Below are 24,342 nucleotides of genomic sequence, written 5' to 3' on the forward strand. Positions count from 1 at the left end.
TTTAAGATTAAGATTATGTAATTGTAACTTAAAGCATAAGTCAAAAATTTTGCTTCATCAAAGAACTTTAAACAAAAACACGTTGCCTTCATTTTAATCCGTCGTGTGACCACCATCTTCTCAGCTGTCTACCAATAATTCTCGAAAGCATGGTGCTGGTTATCGTATATGAGTCAGTGCATCACATAGTTGCTAAAGAACAACGCGAGTTTTAAAAAAAAACGTTTTTACCTTTTTTTATATATATAAAAAATAGGTATAGAATTCGCTCAAACTTTCGAAAAATTTTCCGAGGCCCGGAGGGCCGAATGTCATATACCAATCGATTCAGCTCGACGAACTGAGCAAATGTCTGTGTGTGTGTGTGTATGTGTGTGTCTGTATGTGTGTTGTCAACTAAGAGGTCGAGATCTCAGAGATGGCTGGGCCGATTTTGATCAAACTAGTCGCAAATGAAAGGTCTCCCCGTCACCCAGAACGCTATTGAATGGTTTTGAGATCGGATGTTTACTTTTTGAGTTATACGAAGTTTTATGTCAAAATTTTCAGTTTTTTGACAGTATCTGTCACATTTGACCTTGAAAACAGAATATGTTTCCAGACTTAGATTTCGCTCGGTAATACCTATCCAACAAGCCATAGATTGTTAAAATCCGTCCATTTTTAACGGAGATATCGATATTTTTGTGTAAGCCTTATTCCAGTAGAAGGAATTTTGAGCGCTGTATGAAAAAGCAATGCTTGGGAGCAACATGAAACACGATTTTTTATACAGTTACATATAATTGTTTCTAAGTACCAAAAAGACTGTGTACAGCATCCTTTTTTATGACAATTTGCCTCGGACCAATTTTAGCACGGTTCATTTTTGGCAACATAATCTTTCGAATATGGCATATGTAAACCAGATGATACCAGCATTATCGAGTTGGAAGTAATTCCATAATTATATTGATTTAAACTATTTACAGCAATAAATTCTGGAAGAACATGACTTCCATATACCATACGACTCAGTTCGTCGAGATCAGCAAATGCGTGTGTGACAAATAATTTCACTCAATTTTCTCGGAGATGGTTAAACCGTTTTCTACAAACTCAGATTCATATGAAAAGTCGTATACTCTCAAACAAGGTTCCTGAATTACGTTTGGATCCGACTTCTGATTGCGGAACCACAGGATGATATGTGAAACGAAATTAAAATAATGCAATTAATTTTTCTCGTAGATGGCTGAACCGATCTAAGATTCAAATGAAATCTAAGAATCATCTATGATTCAAATGAGAGGTCTCAAAATCCTATAAAACCTCTTACTTTTTAGTCAGATCCGACTTCTGGTTCAGAAAATGCAGGGTGATTAGTATAAAAATGTCCATTTCACATAAATTAATCAGGTTTATCGGGTTTGCAGATTTGGATAGTCGATTACCAAATAAATTTATTTCAGTTGAAGAGGTATTCGTTTTTGGAATCGGAATGTACCCCCAAATTTTAATTCGCACTACAATTTCTCAAAGATGTCTACACACTGCTCAGGTGAATTTAACTGATTTCGGCTACACCGATTTTAGAATTCCGGTTCCAGTATCGAATCGATTCTCAAAGCTCAATCATTTTCTCAAAAAAGACCAAATCGAACTTCAAAAACAAATATTACAGGACTTAAGGTCCCATACAAAATTGGTGAATTTTATCCGATTCTGGAATTACAGATGATGAGTTTATAAATTTCATGTAAATTGTTTGGCGTAATAATTTATGGCCATTCGAATCATTTTGGGCTATGCTAATTCCTGAATACCGGCTCTGGAAGTACCATAAATAATGACGAAAAACTCTAAAGTGGAACTTACTTCGACATCTCATGGAATGTTCAATCGATTGTCGCACGCTAAGATTGAAATTCGATATGTTTTGCAGTTTCGACATTACAGGGTAATGAGTGATTAAAATCTCAATTTGCCGTTTAAAACGACGATAATTAAAATAATGTCATGAGAACTAAAACACCTAAGAATATCCATGCAAAAACACATGCGTATTGATGAAAAAAGGTATCATCTCACTGCTAGGTGGATTAATCACGTTTTTAAGAAAAAATTTAAATATCTCCAGCTGTTCCCCAAGTAACTCATCTTGGCCTACCGCTTTTTATTATATTCATCAACGACCTCTGCAGCGTGATCAATTCACCTAAATTGCCGCAAGCGGATGGTCCTTAGAATCTTCGCTGCATAAAATCTATCATGGATTGTTACGCACTTCAATCCGTCATTGATTTACTCATTGTCTGGTTTAACATTAAGCTAGGTACCCGGGTAGGTGTAAATAGCAAACAAAGGTCAAAATAATAACAAATTTTACCATCATACCTTGGCTTGATGTTTCTGTGTTGTCAGAGCGATACTTGATATTTTCGTGATATTTCATCAAGGGATCAAGACATTGTACAATATCTGTTCAACATCAAAATTAGTTATAATATCTTATTTTGTTATTAATGAGCTATTTCAATTTCATTAAGTAAATTGACCCAGTAGTTTTTTCTTCAAATAAAATACCATTTAATAAACTGCATCGGAATCAGATAAGAGAAATACTTAAGATATTACTCTATTTTAAATGCTAGAATACAAAATAATTAACAAATTCATCTTCTATAAATATTTTGTTCTTGGTTGGATATTACAATGACAGAATGTTTTATTTTGTTGCTATTTTCTCATGCAGGCTTTGTTATGATTTTTGATATTTTAACTCTTATTTCAAACTAAATAATGTTAATTTCTACCATTGAGATGTTTGGTTTTAATGACAGAATTTGGTATTGGTTTGCAAATCACTTCTACCCGGGTAACTTACGGAATTATAACATCGTACATTTTCTCGTTTACGTGCTTCAACTGCATTTGACTGCACCAGAAAGATTCCAGTTCGTGTTTGTGGTGTTTGTTGACAAATTTGTTGAGTAGGCCATGATTTGGAAAGCGATAAAGACCCGTCCCCTCTAGCGAATGATGAGCTTGCACTCATCTATTTCAAAGTATATTATTTCTGCCAGGTCAATATAAGTAAGGAACGGAATATGCTCCTCCCCGTGTGTCTATGATGACGTTTTTCTTCAATAGAACGGCGTCGACTGAGTGCTATCGCCTTATGCGTTAAGCTACGATCAGACTAGCCAGTTTATCTGTCACAGTTTATCTGCCACAGACAAGTAATTTTTCGGCAGTTTATATTTGGTCTGGCAATGTGATTACACTATTCACAGTTAAATGACTGCAACAGTCAAGTTTGATTGCCGACAGTCAATACTTTGACCGTTGTTATGTTTGACTGTGACAGACTTTTTGAGCATGTCTGTATTGTGATTACATTGATCAGACAAATCAAACTGGTTACAGACTTAAATATAGGGAGTGGGCTGTTTATTGCAGTTTTTCTGCACAATCACATTGGAAGAAAGTTTGTGGGGCAGAGAACTTTTCACGAAATATTGCATTATGATAAAATATCGATCTGGTCTCACAAACGGAAGTTAGTTGCGTTGCTACTTGGTGTGTTGTGTTTCGAAGCAATTAAAGAAAGAATATGAATGTGCTCTGTTTTTCTACCTTTTTTATACATATCAAAAATAGGTATAGAAATCGCTCAAACTTTAGAAAATTTTTCCGAGGCCCGGAAACGCATGGTGGATTGGTTATTATTTTAGACAATTTCAAATACTGAACTTTTCCACAGTTTTTAAAAATATGAAACCGAAGCTCTTCGATGTATCTAAAAATCATTTACTATCCAAATATGAAGTGAGCGTGTTTTTGTTAAAATGAAACGTTTATTTTGGATGAGAAATAAAATAGTCGAAATAGTGACCATCTTTCTGTTAATATGTGGTTATTCGATGAAAACAAATGGTAGTCATTTCATTTAAATTCATATTTGTTTTCCTTACTTTTTTTTATTTCTGAATGATTTACATTTCAAGTGATTCTATAGTAAAATATTCTATCTTTGTTACAGTACTTTGGTTGTTCTGTTTCTTATTTCCTATGTGTATCTTGGTGTTCATTGATTTAGTGTCATTTGATACAAATAGTATTCGGAAATAAATGAATACGACGGTGAGGGACAAGCTCCCAGTCAAGTGCTTTGATTGTATCCTTCCTCACGGAGAACCCTTCGATCATAACATTGCGATATCGCAGTTTTTGATTTTTGCGATAGTTGATTTAACTAATTTCTTTTTGATTCAACCAATATGGTTTTTGATTTGCATATATTCAAGTAGTTGAAAAATATGTTGTTTTGAATGCTGTCAAATGCCGGAGACAGTTGAAAGCAAAACAATAATCGCAATGCAAAATCAACAACTTTTTTAGTTGAAATCTGTTCGCGTCGCTTCAAAATGTCAATGAAAACAACATCGATGGTTAAAGCGTTTGGTGAAATTGTGTCCATTCGATTTGAGAAATTTATGATTCCATAAAAAGTGTTTATCTAACAGCGGTGTTGTGATAAAGTTAACCTTGTTTAAGATGAAAAAGATTTGGTGACAAATTAGAAAATGTTAATGAAGGATCATCTTGTAATCTTTCAGGAATGCGTAAAAATTTTATGCTTCAAATTCGATCATAGATTTACTTTCAGCAGACTGTTTTACTTCCAGCTGATGATGTTCATGCATTAGCAATAAAACGCTTTTTGACATGAATTTAATTTATAAAAGTAACAGGAGCGAAGGGTTTCAAACACATAGAGGCGCTGCGATTGAATGGCGCGTTTGAATTGCCGTCGCAAAATTCCAATTCCCAGCGGTGCACCCAAACTCATATAAATTGACTGAAATTATCAGTGCATAACTTTAGTTCAACCGTTTGAAGGCATCATCTTTCAATACACATTTTTTCACTTTCAATACTAATGTCTAAAACAAATAAAACCGATTTATTTTTCAACTAACAGAATTTTGTTTCAATAACAACACCAGTTATTTCAACTAAAATATTTGTTGAAATTGAAAGGTAGGTGTCCTCACTAATTGACAGCATTTATTTTTTCAAACAGTTAAATTAGTTGTTTCAACCATCGTTTCTGCTAATCGAAAAACAAAAATGACAGTTTAGTTAAAACAACAATCAATTAGTTGTACCAAATTTTAACCAATCGAATTCAGAAAATCAACTAATATTCAGGTTGAAATGGGATCGCGGGTGGTTCCGTGCTGAACTTTGAAACTGATTTTGATTTTGTTTGTTTGTTTGTTTGTTTATTGTCCAGTAGTGTAAGATAAGACATCTTTTAATTATTACTACATCCGATTTCACCGTTCGCATATTCATTCTTATATCTAATTTTAATTTCTTATTTTAACAATTAAAATACTACTAGGTACTAGTTACGATTGAAAAAATCGATGCAGCCAACTTTAAAAATTGTTTCCGAGGGAGAGCGTCTTACTGCAGGTGGCAACAAGTTCCAATTTATCACACCTCGAACGAACAGTGAACTAGCGTAACACACCGTATTATGAGCAGGAATCACTAAGTTTTCCAAACGACGTCCTCGAGACTGAATAAGTTTTCCATAGAGTACAGCAGGGAACTGAGTTTTCTGAAGACCTCTAAGGAAAACACAGGAACGATATGCATAAAATCCATTTAGAGTACATCCAATGAGGTTCTGTTGCAGATGACTAACGTGGTCGTAGCGATTTAATCCATATACGTATCGCACACAGCAGTTCAATGCTACGCGTAGCTGGTTAAATAAGTTGGCACTAGGGGAGACATGAAGAACATCTCCGAACAAGAAATGTGGCAAGATCAACGATTTGAACAGTTTCAGTTTTGTTGATGACGGGGCGGTAGGAACACAGCTGTACAACGTTCGCAAGCTGGCATAAATTTTTCCGCATTGTTGCTTTATTAGTCTATCCCACTGCAAGTCACTTTGAAAAATGAACCCAAGGTTATTTGCGTTTTCGGACCAATCGATTTGTTGCCCGTTCAAGACAATCGAGGGCACTGGTAGAGTAAATCCGTTGGTTCTACGTCGCCGGTTTGTTATAAGCAATGCTTTGCTTTTATTTGGATTCACGTATAAGTTGTTTCGTCGAGACCAGATTTCGACTTGCTCAAGATCACTATTTATCATGGTTATCAGTTCACGCACGCACGGTCCAACCCGACCAACATAGAGTTGCACATCGTCAGCATAAATCTGAATCGAACAGTACTTCAATACCGTTGGGAGATCATTTATATGGCAGCAGAACAGTAGGGGACCAAGAACTGAGCCTTGCGGAACACCAGACATAACATCAGCACTGTTTGAGTAACGATTACCACAAAAAACGGTTTGCTTTCTACGACACAGGTACGATTCAATCATGTTTACAGCAGCCGATGAGAAATTGAACTGTGCCTTCAGTTTTTCCAGCAGTAAGTTGTGTGGAATTGTGTCAAAAGCCTTGGAAAAATCCAAAAGAAGAAGAATGGCAGTTCCTTTTTTATCAACGATGGCTCCTAAGTCGTCGTGTACTCGTAGAGTGGCGGTTTTGATGCTTTGACCTCTGCGAAAACCAGCCTGAAAGTCCGACAACAGATTGTTCGTTTCGATATATGTTGTCAACTGCTGCTTGAGAAGCTTTTCAAACACCTTTGACAATGACGGTAGTATGCTGATTGGACGAAGATTGGTGATGTCGTTCAGATGTGCTTTTTTCTTCAGCGGCACAACTTTAGCGTGTTTCCAACATTCGGGGAATGTACTTGTTCGAATGAGCAGATTAAACATGTGTGTTATGTGTTGAACGATTAACGGACAGATAATCTTAATAAATCTAATCGGCAAACCATCTAGTCCGAGTGCATTCGACTTTGTATCCCAGAGAGCTTTGACGACATCCCAATATTCCACCTGTTGGAATGAGAAATTCTGTGGCGATGATTGTGCTGATGTAACAAGTATTTCACTTCGAGGAGTGCTATCCGCATAGCTAGCCAAAAATGCGCGATTTACTTCGTCTGGATCGTACTCACACGGTAGCGTTGTTTTTACTTTACCAACACCAAGATTTTTTATTCGTCTCCAGAGGGTTTTTGACGGAGTCCTACTGTCCAAAAATCGGTTAAAATATTGCTGTTTGGCATGACTTATGCTTGTGTTGGCGCGATTTCTCATGACCTTGTAACGCTGTCGTTTTTCGTCTTTCAAATTTCTTGGAGCCTGTAACCAATCCAAAATTTGACTCTACAGTATTTTTCTTCAAATGCAAGCATAATTCTAATGCTATCCCCAAATCATCTCTTTCTAATACAAAATTCGACAATTTTTAAATGATGAAAATATACGATGTTGTTTGATCTATGACTATGATGTATATTTGATATGTTTAGCAGATGTCATAACGACATGAAAATTGAGATTCTTTCACATCATATGTTCATTATCTACACGTTTGTGTCTTAACGCTCACATCGTACGGGTATATCTTCTATTACTAAAAATGTTGTTAAGTATTTTTCACGCAAAAAATACATTTTCAATTGTAAATGGTAGATTCAAAAATCAAATACAATGAAAATCCATAGAATCATCCTACCTCCGTAAATATGACAATCAAAGAGTTGAAATTTTGGGAAGGTTGTCTCCAGTCCAAGCTCTTTCAAATATGGTATAACGGTATGAATTCGCTTTGGGGCAGAGTTCAGATTTTGACAGATCCACAATTTCATTACCAAACGCTTTGTAATCAATTCAATTATCGAACTAATGAACGAACGATAAGCTATTGGAAATTCGGTAAATATTTACAAAATCTAGAAAAAAAAATTCAAATAAGTACATTTTCTGTTTCCGTTCAGCATTTTTTAATTTGGAGTACTTTTTTCATTAATTCATTATGTAATTTTTCATAATTATTTCATCCAAGTACAAAGCAAAACGTTACAGTACTATGCTTCTGGAGATCCATTGCACTTTATCGTGAAGGAGGAGCTCGAAAAATTCAGTAGTAATTTCTATTAAGAATTATATATTATATGCGATAAGCTTCATTATTTCGACCGAAAATGACGACATTGACAACGCGGTTCGGTGAGAAGTTAGTACACGTGGTTAAGAGATAGAATTGGGTCCAATACTCGTTAATCGATTTCGATCGATTTTAAGTACTTTTTTGTAAAATAAACAATATTTGTGTATAAAACTAAAGAGGCTTCCTGTTCCTGAAATAGTGGTCATATACTCAAAAATGGAACTCACTCACATTTCGTAGAGGTCGCTTGACCGACATTCACAAATTTTAGGTTCAAATAAAAGGCCAAAACTCCTGAGCATTTGAACTTTGCGCGGATGCAAGTGTTTAAATTTTTTTTGCCATTTCTAAAATTATAAGTATTTAAAATTTAAACCGTCGTTTAAAGAACGATGGCCGAATCATATAAAATTATATTAAATTGACTAAAATCAATACAGATTGTAAGTCATGTTAACAGATGGTCATTCGAACCGACTTCATTTACACCGGTTGCAGAAGTACCAGCAATAGCAAAACTGTTTCATTTTGTTGGTTGTTGGTTGCGCTAATTGATTTTTTTTGTTTTCTATTAAGAAGCTATAAAAATTCTTTCGAAGAATACCACATATATGAGAATGTTAGAATATGAGTAATACGAGAAAGGCATCAATACACCACTAGGTGGATTAAAACAGGTTTTTTATTACCATCTGGTTTCTACACATTAGAAAATAATTGATCAAGAAACCAACCCTCTTGGGGAAAACCACGTGTACTCACTTCTCAAACTGGTGCTGGAAGGTTTTGCTTTGTGTTTGGATGAAATAAACAAGTTTTTGGTTGTCATAGAATCTGGGGCAGACAACTTCTGCACAACAGTTTCAGAAACAGTCAAATTTGTCTGTACAGTCATCAACTGTTTGTCTGTCGACTATGATCACACTGTGATTACATTGTCACAGATAATCTGCACACTTTGACTGCATACAGATGGACAGTCAAGCCGATTTTGACTGCTTGCAGACAACTGCGAACCGATTACACTATGATACAGTCAAACTGCACAAGTTTGTGCGGATAAACTGGCTAATGTAATCGTACCTTTAGAAGCAGAATGAGAGAGTGTGAATTGGTTTGTATGTAGTAATTCAATTAAAACCCGAAAATTATTGAAAATCCTTCAAATATGTCAAATATTTCGCCTTGACGTCCTAGTGCTGAAGTGTGTTAAGCCCAAAAGTGTTAAAGCAAAACCCGTTTTATAAATAAGAAAAACTTTTTAGGTATGAATAATAATTCTATTATTATTTTTTGTGTTCTATGTGTAGAATATATGAGTTTTAATAATAATAAAAAAAATTGTTTTAAATGTTATACTTAGTATGAAATTCCGAAAGTCCTTATTAACGATTGTGATTCCCCAGATGATATCATCCTTCATTCTTGTTGGTTTAAATTTCGAGTGTAAGCTGGGTTTCGTATTCTAAGAAGAAAAAGAAGACTTGCATCGCGAGCATATAAATTCGTGCGTGATTCGCCGGCAGCTCATTCTTGCGACTACTTTTGAGATGAACGGATCGGACCAAACTGAGGACACTGCAAGCAAGCAGCCTCAACGGATGCGATTAGCCAAGAATGGCTCTTCGAAGGGGCAGTGAGATTATCACAGCGACTACTGTTCCAGCCGAGCAGCGTGATGGCGTGCCTGTCGATAGGCAAACTGCCCCTACAACATCGATTCTCGACACTATGCAGGAGCGTCTATAAAAAAATATTCAGAAGTTTGCAACTCCATACTACGGGCCCCTAAACATGCAAATATTTATTTATTTTGTCTTCGATTAGAGTAAAAACTATCGCACAGACTTATTATTATCTATCTAGTCTAAAAACATTAACTTAACAATATTTTAGATCTAAATGTGTCTTTGTTCATAGTAAAATCAAACAGGTGATAAACTCTATTGAATTGATTACAGCAAACACCCATTGGATTATTTGGTCCATACTGTGTGCGATGAGCTGATCGTCGTATGAAGTCCATTCTTCGCAAAGATCTTCCCGGAACATTGATATGAATCCTTGCCAGAAGTGCGGGGCAGTCGATGTTATTATTAAGCAAATCAAAAACGAAAAGTCGGTTTTTCAGCGTGGGTAATTCGACATCATTGAGTATTCAAATAAAATTGGAGACTGAACTCGTGGAAATGTTATGGTATTACATTTATTAACATTAACACTCATGCCGTTTCTATCACAATCTATGACACATTCAATGTCCATTTGTAGCGCACAACAATCTACAAGGCTTGTGATGATTCGGCAAATTTTTAAATCGTCGGCATACATTACTTTAAACGACGACAGTTTATTGCAAAGATCATTCACAAATAGCACAAATAGAAGTGATCCGAGATGACTCCCTTGTGGAACACCTGATGTGATATCAAAAGGATCAGAATGTACAGTTTCGACTCGAACTGAAGCACTACGATCTGTAAGATACGAAAGAATCCAATTTGTTATCCAGTCAGGAAATCCATTTCGTCTCAATTTTTCAACAGCGAGTGCATGAGGAACACAATCGAAAGCTTTATAAAAATCGAAATACACCGCATCAACTTGTTGTCGTTTCTCAAGCTTGTCAATCAGAGTAGAAACGTAGCTCATTAGATTCGTAGTAGTTGATCGTTTTTCTAAAAAACCGTGCTGATCGGTTGTCAGGATGTGCTTTACTGACGGGTAAATAATATCCAACAGCATACGCTCGAAAACTTTTGTGAGGCAGCTAAGGATAGAAATGCCTATGTAGTTCGTGACGTCATGTACGCATTGCTTTACAAAAGATGGCGGAAGGCCCGCTCAGAATTAGAAAACATTGTGAGCATGGGTATATCATCGAATCAAGAAATTTTTAAATTCATTATTTTAATAAAATAATTCACTACCCAAATTTATTCCGATTTTTTATTTGTAATGTGGAATGAAAATACAATTACACGGAACGACCGAAATTAGCTTTGCGCCTAATTCGTATTACTGTTTTTGAATTAGTTGATTTTAACATCAAAACTGCCAAAATAACTAATAAATTGGTTAATATTCAGAATTTAATTTGCTGAAAAAAGTTCTTGTTTTTAGCGAATATATTTAGTTGGCGAAAATCCTGGACACAAACCAGCAACATTTCAATCCCACACAAAATTCTCGTTGTCAACTAATTTTGTTGTTAAAATCAAATAGTTTGGCGCTGTTTGGCTGTCATCATCACTGCAGAAAGACAACGCAAAGAAAACAATAATGTAATTGGTTTTATTAACAAGTTTATTAGTCAAAAACTCATGAGAAGTGTCAAAGCAACACAATTCGTTGAAAAACAAAACAGGATAGTCTTGTTGAAATTATTTTGATATATTTTATATATAGATTTTGAAATTTCTAACGGACCGATATGTAAAACTGCTGTAAAGTTGCTTGGTTTAAGTTTATTTGTGGAGTGCTTTCAGCTATCAGTGAATTATTAAAAGATTAACTAACAATCATTTCTGTGATCAGTGCAGAAAGTACATGTTTATTGCATATTCTATGCTTGCTTTGCCATTCCGACTTCTATCTCTGAACTTTTTGTATGAGACGACATCTGAATGCTTTGGTTTCCGCTTAGTACATGCGTAAATAAACGAAAATATACTCGTTTAGTCGCTCAATAATCAGAAAAGAAAGTAAACAAATCGAAACTGACACTTCCCTGTACGGTCATTTGGAAAATTTACCGTGATATTACAAGCAGCATCTACAACAAAAGAGTAGGACACATGAATCAAAGAGCTACTATCCGAAATGGTAAGACATTTTCATTGGCCATTCATTACATTCAGTGCCTAACCAAAGCAGATCGTTTGTAATTACGCTCCGTGATTGTAAGTGAGAGTTTAAAATGAACAAACAAAATGTTGCTTTGGAGAAGCAAATCATTTTTACAGTGCATAAGAATTCAACAAATCAGATAAAATGAATTGTAACCAGGACCGTACCCATATGTATTGTTTCTTTTGTTAAGAGGCCTTCTACAAACTTAGGAAAGCAGCTATAGTTTATAGTGCAAAATCAATTATTCACATTATAAACAGAAATAAATTTATTAAACTCAAGAAAGTTTATTGATCAAATAAACGGACAATTCCAGTTAAAATAAATAAATTAATTGGACTCGTTTTGGCTGTAGCTAAAATTAACAGTTCGTATTAGTTGGAATCAGTATATATTTTACTTAACTCAAGAAGGTTTATTGTTATTATTAACTGTCAATTTTCATTGAAATTAACAACAATATCACTTTTTTACTGAAATCAACAATAATTATTTGTTATAATCAACCATAGTTTTGCTGATTTTGCTAAAAATATTAGTTGAATGAAAGTGGAGCGTGTCTCTGCTAAGAAATGATAGCATGTAAATGTTGCAAAATCAACTGAAAAATTAGCAAATTCAACCAACTTTTTAGCATTAATAAGGGGTTCAAAAATAACAAATCTGAATTAGCAAATATAAGAATTTTTTAGTTGCCCTAAAAAATAGCTAAATAAAATCAGCAAATCAACTAATTTTTTCGCCAAAAAGCTGATTTCGGTCTTTGCGTGTATGAATCTTTAAATTTCCGGGCCCCCTGAAAAAGTCCGGGCTCGGGGGGACTCCTCCCTTTCCCCTCCCCACTCGGCGGCCCAGCCAATTGCTACAACATACAGGCGCAGAACAAATTAAACTCGGTATCCCGTAGAAAAAAACGTCAACAGGAAGACCGAGATCGCGAAGCGTTGGAACAGCTGTTTCGTGCTAATGACACAAGAAAGTTCTACGAGAAACTGAACCGTTCACGCAGAGGCCATTTGTCACCAGCCGATATGTGCAAGGACACCAACCAGTATCTTCTCACGAATGGTGAGGTGATCGAGAGGTTGCGGCAGTATTTCGACGAGCACCTCAATGGCGATGTGGCGCAATACGAAAGTGACGGCGCGGTAACGAACTTGGGAACGCGTGCGGAGGACGATAGACTGTCAGGCCCAGACCTCCAAGAAGTCGAGGAGGAGGTAAGCCGGTTGAAAAATAATAAAGCCACTGGCGTTGACCAACTACCAAGTGAGCTACTAAAACACGGTGGCAATAGATAGAAGGAATTGTGTGTCCCATCTACAAGAAGAGTGACAAGGTGAACACCGCTTACAAGGTACTCTCTCAAATCTAATGCCGTCGATTTCACCGATTGATAATGAATTCGTGGGACAATATCAGGCAGGATTTATCGGCAAACGTGTTACCACGGACCAAGTGTTCGCCATCCACCAGGTGTTGCAAAAGTGCTGCGAATACGATGTGCCCACATATCACTTATTCATCGATTTCAAATCAGCCTACGACAGAACAGCTATGGAAAATCATGCACGACTACGGATTCCCGGACAAACTGATACGATTGGTCAAGGTTACGAAGGATCGCGTGATGTGCGTTGTTCGAGTATCGGGGATAAACTCGAGTCCCTTCGAAACTCGCAGAGGGTTACGGCATGGTGATGGCCTTTCGTGTCTGCTATTCAACATTGCATTAGAGGGTGTGATAAGAAGAGCAAGGATAGACACGAGTGGCACGACTTTCAGAAAATCCGCCCAGCTACTTGGTCCATCGGACTAAAAGCTGGGGCCAAGCGAGTCGGAATAGACATCAATGTGTCAAATACAAAGTGCATGAAAGGCAGGGGCTCGAGAGAAGATAATGTCAGACACTCATTACGAGTTCTGATTGGCTGTGATAAAATCGAAATGGTCGACGAGTTCGCGTATTTGGGCTCACTGGTGAGTGCCGATAATGACAACAGCAGAGAAATTCAGAGACGCATCTTGTCAGGAAATCGTGCTTACTTTTGACTGCGCAGGACGCTTCGATCGAGCAAAATTCGCCGTCGTATGAAGTTCACTATCTACTAAACGCTGATTCTGCGAGTCCTGAACAATGCTTGTGGAGAATCAACGTGCACTGGGTGTTTTTGAACGGAAGGTGTTGCGAACCATCTTTGGCGAAGTGCAGATGGAAGTCGACCAACCCTCGTCCAAACGGTCAAGGTCGGGCGGTTACGATGGGTCGGGCATGTTGTTAGAATGTCGAAGCCCGGTAAAAATGATCCTCGATAATGATCCGACCAGTATAGGAAGAAGAGGCGCGTAGCGGGCAAAATAGATCGATCAAGTTGATGCGGACCTGCGAATTCTTCGCAGCTACCAAGGCTGGCGGCGAACAGCCATGAATCGATTATCATTTTTATGCAAAATTACGGGAGATTTTTACCCAGCACCTCAAAGTTACTCTAGATTCATGTATTATAGTTACGTAAGAGATTTTTTTTCTCTTGGCCAGCATTTGAGAGGAGGTGTTCCACTGTGCAACGATCACTACGTTCTACTGGTTTAAAGAGTGTATCGAAAAATAGTTAGAAACATTAATTATTGAATAAAAAAGCGATAAAAAAACATATTTTGACGTCAGTTTTCGATATATTGTAGAAAAATTACATTTTTATGCATTTCACTGATTATATTGACGAAAATCCTAGTTTCTGTGAAATGCTCGCACTTTGAACTTGACATTCTTCATTAAATTCTGCACAGTTACTTTTGTGACTTTCCTGGTGGCAGCTGTCCAGTATTTTTTAACTCCTGCATGTTTTGGGACACTGTACCTTCCTTCCGAAAGTGCCGCTTGACAATTGCCCAATACCTTTCAATTGGCCGAAGATCCGGGCAGTTCGGTGGGTTGATGTCCTTTTCCACGAATTGTACATTGTTTTTTGAAAACCACTGTAGAACGGAGTTCGCGTAGTGGGCTGAAGCCAAATCCGGTCAGAAGGGAGGAGGAGTCTTATGCTTTCTGTACAGTGGCAGCATTCTCTTCTTCAAACATTCTTCCTCGTACACCTTGGCGTTAATTGTGCCCTTCGTGAAGAAAATCGACGACCGCAAACCACAGATACAAATTGCTTGCCAGACCAACACCTTCTGCAAAAACTTTTCCATCGCTCCCGTGGTGTCAGCGTCGTCCAGGTCCTGGTACACCGAATTCGTATAATATTGCGGTCCGGGTAGCGCTCGAGAGTCTTCCTTGGCGTAGGTTTCGTCGTCGATCAGGATGCATCCGTCTTTATTCTGTAGAATCCGGTTATACAGTTTTCGCGCTCTTGTTTTGGCCTGAACTTGCTGTACCAAGGACTTTTTCGGCACCTTCTGTTTCTTGTACGTTTTCATGGAGTTCCGAACTTTGATCCGTTGAATCATCCCAATGCTGGTGTTGAACTGTTTGGTCAAATCCCGCGTCGACGCCGAAGGGTTTTTGCTGATGTACTCAACCACTTCGGAGCAAATCCTTCATGGAAAGGATCTTACGGAATTTCTCGATAATATTTTTGACACTGGTGTGGGGCACTTTCACCCGTTTTTTACTTTCTGAGCACCAAGTGTGCAAAATTTTTTCCGGATTGATCCAGAATTCGACTCATCATTGAAACGATAAACCGTACCGAAACCAATCAATTGCGCAGCTGTTATTGACATGTAAACAAACATGTCTCCGCAAAACGAATGTTAAAATTAAGCCATTTCAGAGTAATAACTATTTGAATGTTGCTAACTACTTATCGATACACTCCTTACTTCAACCAAGATTTCACCGAACGACGTTTGGATTTTATGAGCCAATAACAGTTTGTATAAGAACATTTGACACTGTTTATCCTCTCTGCAATTTTGGTGAACCTACACATAAATTTGCGAAGATAGAGTTACGATCCATAATTTTATAACTTGAGTACATTATATTCATTAAGACCTTTTATTGCCGGATGTATTAAATAAAAACAAACGAATAAATTTTGTAAGTTTAATTTCCGATCGTCTTTTTGTATCATTTGCATTCAATCAACGTATTTGTTGATTATATTTACATTCAATCAACGTATTTGTTAAATCAATACTTCAATATACCGTTTGTAGATTTAATCTCCGACTTTTCAGTGCATACTAGCTCATAGTAGTTAATAGTTCAACAAAAACCGTTTGACTAATACTAAATTAGAATGATATCGGGCCGAGTTTCACGGTGAAAGTGAATGATTTGCGGTATGAACACCCCCCTGTATTCTCCAGACCTGGCCCCCTCTTTTTTTAAAAAAGCGCATCAAAATGTTGGAGGACCGATGGGTCAAGTGTATCGCTCTAGATGGATATTATACTGGAGAATAAAACAGACTTTTTTGTTAGGTCTTCTCATTCCTTGTAGTATAATCTCCCAATGTGTACACACTTCTATCAATAATGAAAAATAAAACCAAACATTTATAACCAAGGAACAAATCCAAAAATGCAGCAGAAATCTTGTGATAAATGATTTCACATGGACATGAGAGAAATTATTATGAAACCAACACGCTCCTAATATCAGTATTTATTTTCGCAGTCATTCGTCTATACATTCGTGGTACTAACTAGTTATTCATAAGTATTCCAAAACTTTTAATTCTCATCTTTTGGCATTAATTGCATAGCAATTCGAATTTTTTTATTGTATATCGATATCAAACTAAAGCAAACCGATGGTTTCTGAAAACGTTAAATTACAAACTTTAATTCAGTATAGTCAAATAATTCACTCAGTTCTGTACAACCAGATCAGATTTGCTTTGGTTTACACCCAGTACTGATTCCTTCGAAGCAGTGGATTCGCTTTCTGTTGCCCTTGTGGTGACTGTAATGCATGCTGTTGCTGCGGCAGTAGTTGCTGTTGCTGTTGTGCGTGCTGCTGCTGTGCAATAGTGGAATAGTTGACTTCTACACCAGCGTCACATGATGAACTCCACTCGTCACCCTCGTCCCCGTACGGGTAGTTGAAATTATTAGGACTATGCATCAGCTCACCATGGATATCCATCATATCATCATCGGGATCAGAATCCAACTGGAGCGTATTGTCCAGACCAATGGGGATCACTTTACAGTGGGGGATGCTGCTGATGATAGGAAGCGGGGTTGAGGCGTTGGTGACTGGGAGGGACTCGTTTTCGGATGGAGTATACATCCGATTGTTTAAGGTCATAAAGTCCGGTGGTCGCGGAAGGGACGGAGGATGATCCTTGTCTGGGTGATCTTTCTGAGAACTATTCGAACGACATTTCAGTAAAATAATTATCATAAGTAGAATGACGATAATGGCTGCTGCAATCGATGCTGCGATTAAGTAATCATACGGTAGACTACTCTCGGCGGTGACGATGTCGACGTCATTGCTATCGAGAGAGTTACGGGACGGAGAATAAATTTCGATCGGAACTGTTCCTTGTCCTGGTTGAGCTGTTTTGGTTGCTAGTAGATATTCAAAATTATCGTTAATTGATTGAAAGTCCTGGTTGAATTTTCTAGCCACGTAATAAATGACCCCGCTTTTTAATTCCTTATAGGTAAACGTGCTGATGTCCTGATCTCTTGGTTGCTCTATGTAATCCAGTCCGGTGCTCCTGACAATCTTTCTCAAACGACCATATTTCGGCCGTCGTGTAATCGTAATTTTCGGATTGTATCGGTTCAGTTTTAGTTGAGCTGGGTTGTCAAAAATAAAAGTTGAACTCAGTCTGATCCGTTCACCAGGAGTAATGGTTATGGGATTTATAATGATGAATGGCTGAACTACCATGTTTACTTCCACTAAACAAGCTGACGTAGTATCCGGTATGAACGCATCCATCTGAAACGTATCATTCGACCGGGTCATATCTGTTTGCATGTAACTAATTTTCCCTTCCTCCAATTGTCGTTGGGTGAATTTCACTACTGGCTTGTTGTTGGTGATGATAATTCCCCCCAAAGGATTTTTGGTGACATTATACACGATCCGGGATTTTTGCACGTTAGTGTCAACCGCTATGTGTTTTGGTTCCAAAACTCCTAGATTTGTTCCTTGTTGAACTATGATCGGTTGATTATTGAAGCCAGGTAGAATCGTGATTGGTAGTATTTTTATATTAAATATTTCGTAGGCCGGTTTGAACTTTCCATCCGATACTTTGAAATAGAAGGTTGTCGATTGAGGATTTCCCGAATGAGTATAAATAATGCGATTCTCATTGATATCTGCTTGCGAGAATTGGTTGCCATAGGTAATGATGTCCTGTGGGTAGCCTTCATCAGAAATCTTCAGTAGCACACCTAAATTCGGTCCACTTATAACATCGTAGATTATATCCTTAGGACCGGTATCGACATCCTCGGTCAATAGATGTGAGGAAGTTATAGTTTGATTTTCACCTTCAATCACGGAAATATGCGGCGAGGCTGTCACCAACTGAAACGGTTGATCGTTCACCGGATTAATCGTTACCGGAATGGTGATATTGCATAGAAACAGATGCCCGGGAACGAGGTACACTGCCAAAGCAACTTTATCTTCGACTGTATCAGAGTGATCGTGTTTATAAATCACCTTGTTCGTATAGAAATCATTCAAGGAGAATCGATTCACATCTGGAATGGAATCATCTAGCTCCACCGTTCCGTGAGCCGGAGGGTACACTTCAATGTACAGTTCGGGATTTTGAATTCCGGCTCGAGTTTCCAAGTACTCAAGGATCTTGGAAAGATCAAGTTTAATCGGAGCAAAGTCACCTTCGTCTATGTTGATCCTAGGAACTGGTAAGAACCGCAACAATCCACCCGATGAAACGGATACATCTACGTTGAATATCTGATCAATTAAACTGTTCGAAAGTGGCGCAGTAACATCAAAGTAGAATGAATCGTTGGTTTTCAGTTCCACCATGGCATGGGTGTGTTCGTAGAAAATCCGTCCGTTTTCAACGTCGTGTTGTGTGAATTCACTTATCTCGTTGGTGTAGCCATATTCCAGTTGTTCGAACAGCAACCTTCCCATTTGCGGTGGAATAGTTACTATATATTTAACATCCCGATCATCGTCCGAACACTTATAATACAACTGATCCGGTAGAATCTGTTTTCTGGTCAGTGGAAACACATGTAGAACTTCATTTTTGATTTGCTCTAGTGCAACCGGATTCGTCACTATGTGTAGAACTTGTTCCGAGGTGTTGTGAAGGCCGTCACTTACGTAGAACACGATCCTTCCATTCTGATTGCTACTGTCGTGGATGAAGTACACCAGATTCTGGTTGATGTCCTGTTGAGTGAATGAGTGGATCTTTTTACTATAGTTGTCCTTCAGAGCGACGTATCCCCCGGACATCTGTTGCACATGGAAAGTGAGATTCTCCGGTGGCGTATCGTAATCTTGTACCACTGCAAAAAAAAAATAGAAATTAGTTTACTCAATAAGACTGGATAGAATGTGTATTTTAGGCGTCAATTTTATCTTATTTCTTACGCAAAACAGATTGAAAAAAGACAAAATACACTATTGTCGATGCAATCTTTTTTTATCCACCTAGTGATGTAATGATGGCTTTCTCATATTAGTCATACCTTCAAAAATATTTATGACGAATTCTTAAATAAATTCAGTAAAATAGAAACAATTTGTTCGAGTGCAAACTAGCAAAATTTACAAATTAAAACACCCTGTAGTTCCAGAATCAGAAGTAGAATACGTGAAAAATTCAGGAATTTCGTATAAAAGCAAGACTTTTCATTTGAATCTAAATTAATGGAAATCGGTTTTGCCATCTTGGAAAAGAGTGAGAGAGATTCTTTTGCAGGTTTTGATTACATTTTCGGGTACCGGATTCCAAGGACCACATTTTTTGAACGAACTAACATACTCTGATGAAACAGTAGAAGAAAAATTTAATAATCTAAATATTTTTTCGCTTCCCTAACCGAATTCGATTAAAATTCTTGTTTATTGTCAGAATTTCCACCGCATGAAAAACTCAGTAAAAATGAAAGAAATTCATCAAAATTTGTTATCGTCTTGTTTTTCGGTGATCCGAGGAAGTTAAGGTAGCTGAAATGAAAGCGTAAAAAATGAAGAAATATTTGGAAATCATTTTGATATATTCCGGCATGATAACTTCGGAATTATAACACCCAAACATAAAGTATTTGAGTATGGATTAAATCAAAAATATCAGAAGAAGAACACATTTTTGCTTCTGTATATTTTCCATGAATCCAGAAACAAAGTTTCATATTTCTGGCGTCTTTAACCTAAGAAGTGTAGATTTTATCATAGACATCGAAACGAATCTACCTTACTTCAAATCGTCGCACAGTGGGAAAAAATCTATGAAAACCTAAAAAGAATTCTGTAATTCATGAACTAATTTAGATAGGTCAACAAACTAAAGCGTTTCTTATGTAAAAATGTCCAAGGAATTCAATGGAATGGTTTACAATGGCCGCACGAATCGCAATCCTGCTCGTTTTACCCCAAATGTACAGCAGTTTTGGGGTTTCCTATAACATTCGCAAAAGAAGTCGAGTGCGGTATTCTGGAATAACCTACTTTGATGTAAAAAAGTCTGTAGAATCGAATGGAATAACCTACACTGGCAGCACGAAACGTTTTGATGACTATTTTACTCCATTTCCTCCATTTTATGGTATTTTATTGTAAGTCGGTTTTAAATCATGGTAAAACTTATTGGAAGTTTACTAAATCTAGCTTATCTTATGTAAAAAACTACAAGGATTAGCCCCATGGGGTTGTTCGAGCCATTGATGTAGAACAAGGCAATCAAAATTTCTAATGATCGATATTTTCAATCAATCATCACACTTTTGAATCCGCAAATGCACGAAATTCTGCTTAGATTGATCTTTATTAGGAACCATAACCGAACACGCGAACCCAGAATATAGACTCTATTTGTCGTGATTTGTATTTGTTTTGTAGCCGACGAAATTACATCAATAGCCTAAATGTATGCAATTATATCTTTGTACATGCGATAAGAATATCGATATTTAAGTTTCTCTTCACCAAGCTTGTGTTCAGGTTTTGTATGCAAGCAGTTATTTTTATAGCGTTTCTCTACCATTACCACCATTCTGCGATTTCGGTTGAAGCGATAAACTTTTTCTCATTATCAATCGAGTTCATCTTATATAAATTAGAAACTAATCTTATGCACTCAAAATTTACCCTGGGGTAGTTGTCAATTTCCCAGGCGGAACGACATAATATGTAATTTCATCAAAGCATACCAATTAAAGCTTCAAATCGATTTATGGCACTTTTTGTCTTGCTGTCTAGCAACAACCTACCTCTAGCATGCTACGCGTAGGACTGAAACGTTAGCTATAATTTTGCATATATTTATAGCTTCGCGTGCTTCCAACAGTTTCGCTTTTGCATCGATTGACCAATCAGAGCGATGCTTTCCCTTTGATATATCGCTTACTCCTTCAAAACTGTCGACTATGGCAGAGAAATCCGGTATGCCGGAGATTTTTTGCAGACAAAATAGGACACTGCTAGCTATTAATCAACATTTCAATGATATACAATTGAAAATACATGGCTGTGAACTTTCAAATCAATACGTAGAAATATTTCCAATCAAATGGTGACATAATAATAATAATTGATACAAAATTGACTAAGCTGTAATTGTTCAAAACCTGACCACATTTCTACGTGTATTTTTCTTGAGTTTCTAATTTGCACCCCTATATAGAAAACAAAAATGTATTCCACATTAAAAGTCGGTAGAATCGAATTCCAGAACTTATACTGTCCTCACTAAATGTTCTTGTGACTATTTTAACCCATTTCCTCCATTTTGTGGTATTTTATTGTAAATTGGTCTTGAATCATGGTAAAACTTATTGGAAGTTTACTAAATCCAGCTTATCTTATGTAAAGTCACCAGAACGTTTTGTGCGGCCAGTGTAGGTTCTTCCATTCGATTATCCAGACTTTTCTACATAATATAAGATAGTTTTCGTATGCTTTCAATGTGGTTCGCTTAAGACTTAAGGGTGATTTAGATGAAAATTTCACATATTGGAAGAATTGAGGTAAAATAGCCACCAAAACGTTTCGTGCGGCCAGTGTACACTCTTCCATTCGATTCTCCAGACATTTTTTACATAAAATCACGCTTTTTGAGTAGACCGCATTCGATTTCTTTTCAAGTAACAGAACAAATTCTACAGAAAACCCTAAAACTTCTCGGTATTTGGGGTAAAACGAGCAGGATGGCGATTTGTGCGGCCATTAAAAACCATTCCATTGAATTTCTTGGATTTTTTTACATAAGAAACACTTTTGTTTGTTGCCTTTTGCGATGGTTCCCGATTTCTTTGAGGGTTTCCTGGTTTCTTTCCCACTGTGCGTCGGTGAGAATGAAACCCCTAAAAGTAAGAAAATTTCCCTTTTCGGTCTACATGAAGTAAGTTCTGTCAAAAATATACATACTGTCAATACACCAAGACCTTCTATTCACAAACTGAACTGAAGACTTTTGTGTGTGTGTGTGTGTGTGTGTGTGTGTGTGTGTGTGTGTGTGTGTGTGTGTGTGTGTGTGTGTGTGTGTGTGTGTGTGTGTGTGTGTGTGTATGTATGTGTGTGTGTGTGTGTGTGTGTGTGTGTGTGTGTGTGTGTGTGTGTGTGTGTGTGTGTGTGTGTGTGTGTGTGTGTGACACCACTATGGCAAAATAAAGAATTTCCCACAGAATTTTAATACACAATTTTCATTTAGGCCGTCTTCTTTTTATTTTGTATGTTAATGATATTTCCTTCTTACTTAATCATGTAAAAGAACTTATTTTTGCAACCGAAGCTTTATATGGAAATAATTAAAGGCTTTGATGCAGAAATATTTCAGAACGAAATTAATTTATTTAGCAAAAGTTTACTAGAACTCATTGTGAAAAGTGCAACCAACGCCACTCGCTTCTCAAGTCTGTATCGTTAATTTAACTACCCCTCAGTAACTCGTAATGTCAAACTGAAATCTTTCAAAATATATTTGTAACTGGCAACCCAGAATTAAGAACTGTTGTTTATAGAATAATAGTTACCAGAGCCATAATTACTTGTTTTGAACAAATGAAATGAAAATAGAATAAAAAGAAATAAGATGTAGTACTTATTTCACCATTTGCATACGAATAAGACGAACGTATTTCATACAGGTATAAATAAAATATTCAACTCATACAACATCTAATGATTTATATTTGAGTCAGTCTTACTCATAGATGCCTGAACCGATTTTAACAAACCTTTGAGCACTTCGAATAAAGTCCCATACAAAATTTGAGCTGAATCAGATATGGGTAAGGGGTGCTACCCGACGGTAAAGGTTTGAAAATTTTCGATCTTGAAAAATCACCATAGGGGGAAGTAAAGACTGTTCCAGTATGTATGGACGCACTTTGATTTCGCTGTAAATAATTCACAAGTGTTAGATATTCAAATTTCCTCATTAAATTCCGTACAGACTTCTTGGCGACAAGTTTTGACACTTTTTCCAATCTATTTCGAACTGTTGAATGGTTTCGGCTACCGAGACATGTTTCCTAAGATGTGCCTTTGATAATGCCCAAAATTCCTCAATTGGTCGAAGTTGTGTGCAATTTGGTGGATTCATGTCTTTTGAGACGAAAGTGACATTTTTGGTAGTATACCATTCTACCGTTGATTTCGAGTAGTGGCAAGAAGACAACAGGATCCGTGTAGCTTCGAATCATGGGTAGAAGTCGTTTTTGTAAACATTCCTTGATGTATATTTCGCTGTTCATTGAAGCAGTGGTGATGAAGGGTTTCGAAATCTTACCGCAGCTACAAATTGCTCGCCAGATCATAGCTTTCTTACCAAATTTTTCGACTTCAATCGATGTCTCGGACTGGTTTAACACTTGCCCTTCTCGCACCGTATAATATTGTGGTCCCGGCAGGGATTTGTAATCGAGTTTCACGTAGGTTTCGTCGTCCATGATTATGCAGTTCAAATTTCCAACAAGAATCGTATTGTACAGCTTTCGAACTCTCGGCCTGATCGATGCTTCTTGTTTCGGACTGCGTTTTGGATGTTTCTGCTTCGTATAGGTTCGAAAATTCAAACGTTCTTTAGCACGAAGAACATTTAACATCAAAGTGCCCACTTTTTTGGCCACATCCCGAACTGAAACCTTCTTTTGTTCGAACGCCTTCAGTATACGTTTATCCAACTTAGGGTTAGCAGGACCTTTTTTTCGACTCGTTTTTGGTTTATCCTCAAAGGTGTTATCCTCACCGAACTTCCTGATTGCATTTCTCACGGCTTTTTCACTTACTCCTTCCATTTTTGCTATCTTTCTCAGT

At 37.1% G+C, this 24,342-nt stretch overlaps 1 protein-coding gene across 6 annotated transcripts in view; it reads right to left on the bottom strand.

Moving 5' to 3' along the window:
• Positions 1–16,503: 16,503 nt before the first annotated feature.
• LOC131428462 (chondroitin sulfate proteoglycan 4) overlaps positions 16,504–24,342 on the bottom strand; it is a 31,699-nt gene continuing 23,860 nt past the window's right edge. For all 6 annotated transcript variants that reach the window (XM_058592429.1, XM_058592427.1, XM_058592428.1 and 3 more), the window contains one exon: positions 16,504–19,370. In XM_058592429.1, coding sequence (XP_058448412.1) covers positions 16,753–19,370 — 2,618 coding nt within the window. In that variant the 3' untranslated portion in view covers positions 16,504–16,752. The remainder of the gene's footprint in view (positions 19,371–24,342) is intronic.

Source organism: Malaya genurostris, chromosome 2 (assembly GCF_030247185.1).
Source record: "Malaya genurostris strain Urasoe2022 chromosome 2, Malgen_1.1, whole genome shotgun sequence".
NCBI classification, from domain to species: domain Eukaryota; kingdom Metazoa; phylum Arthropoda; class Insecta; order Diptera; family Culicidae; genus Malaya; species Malaya genurostris.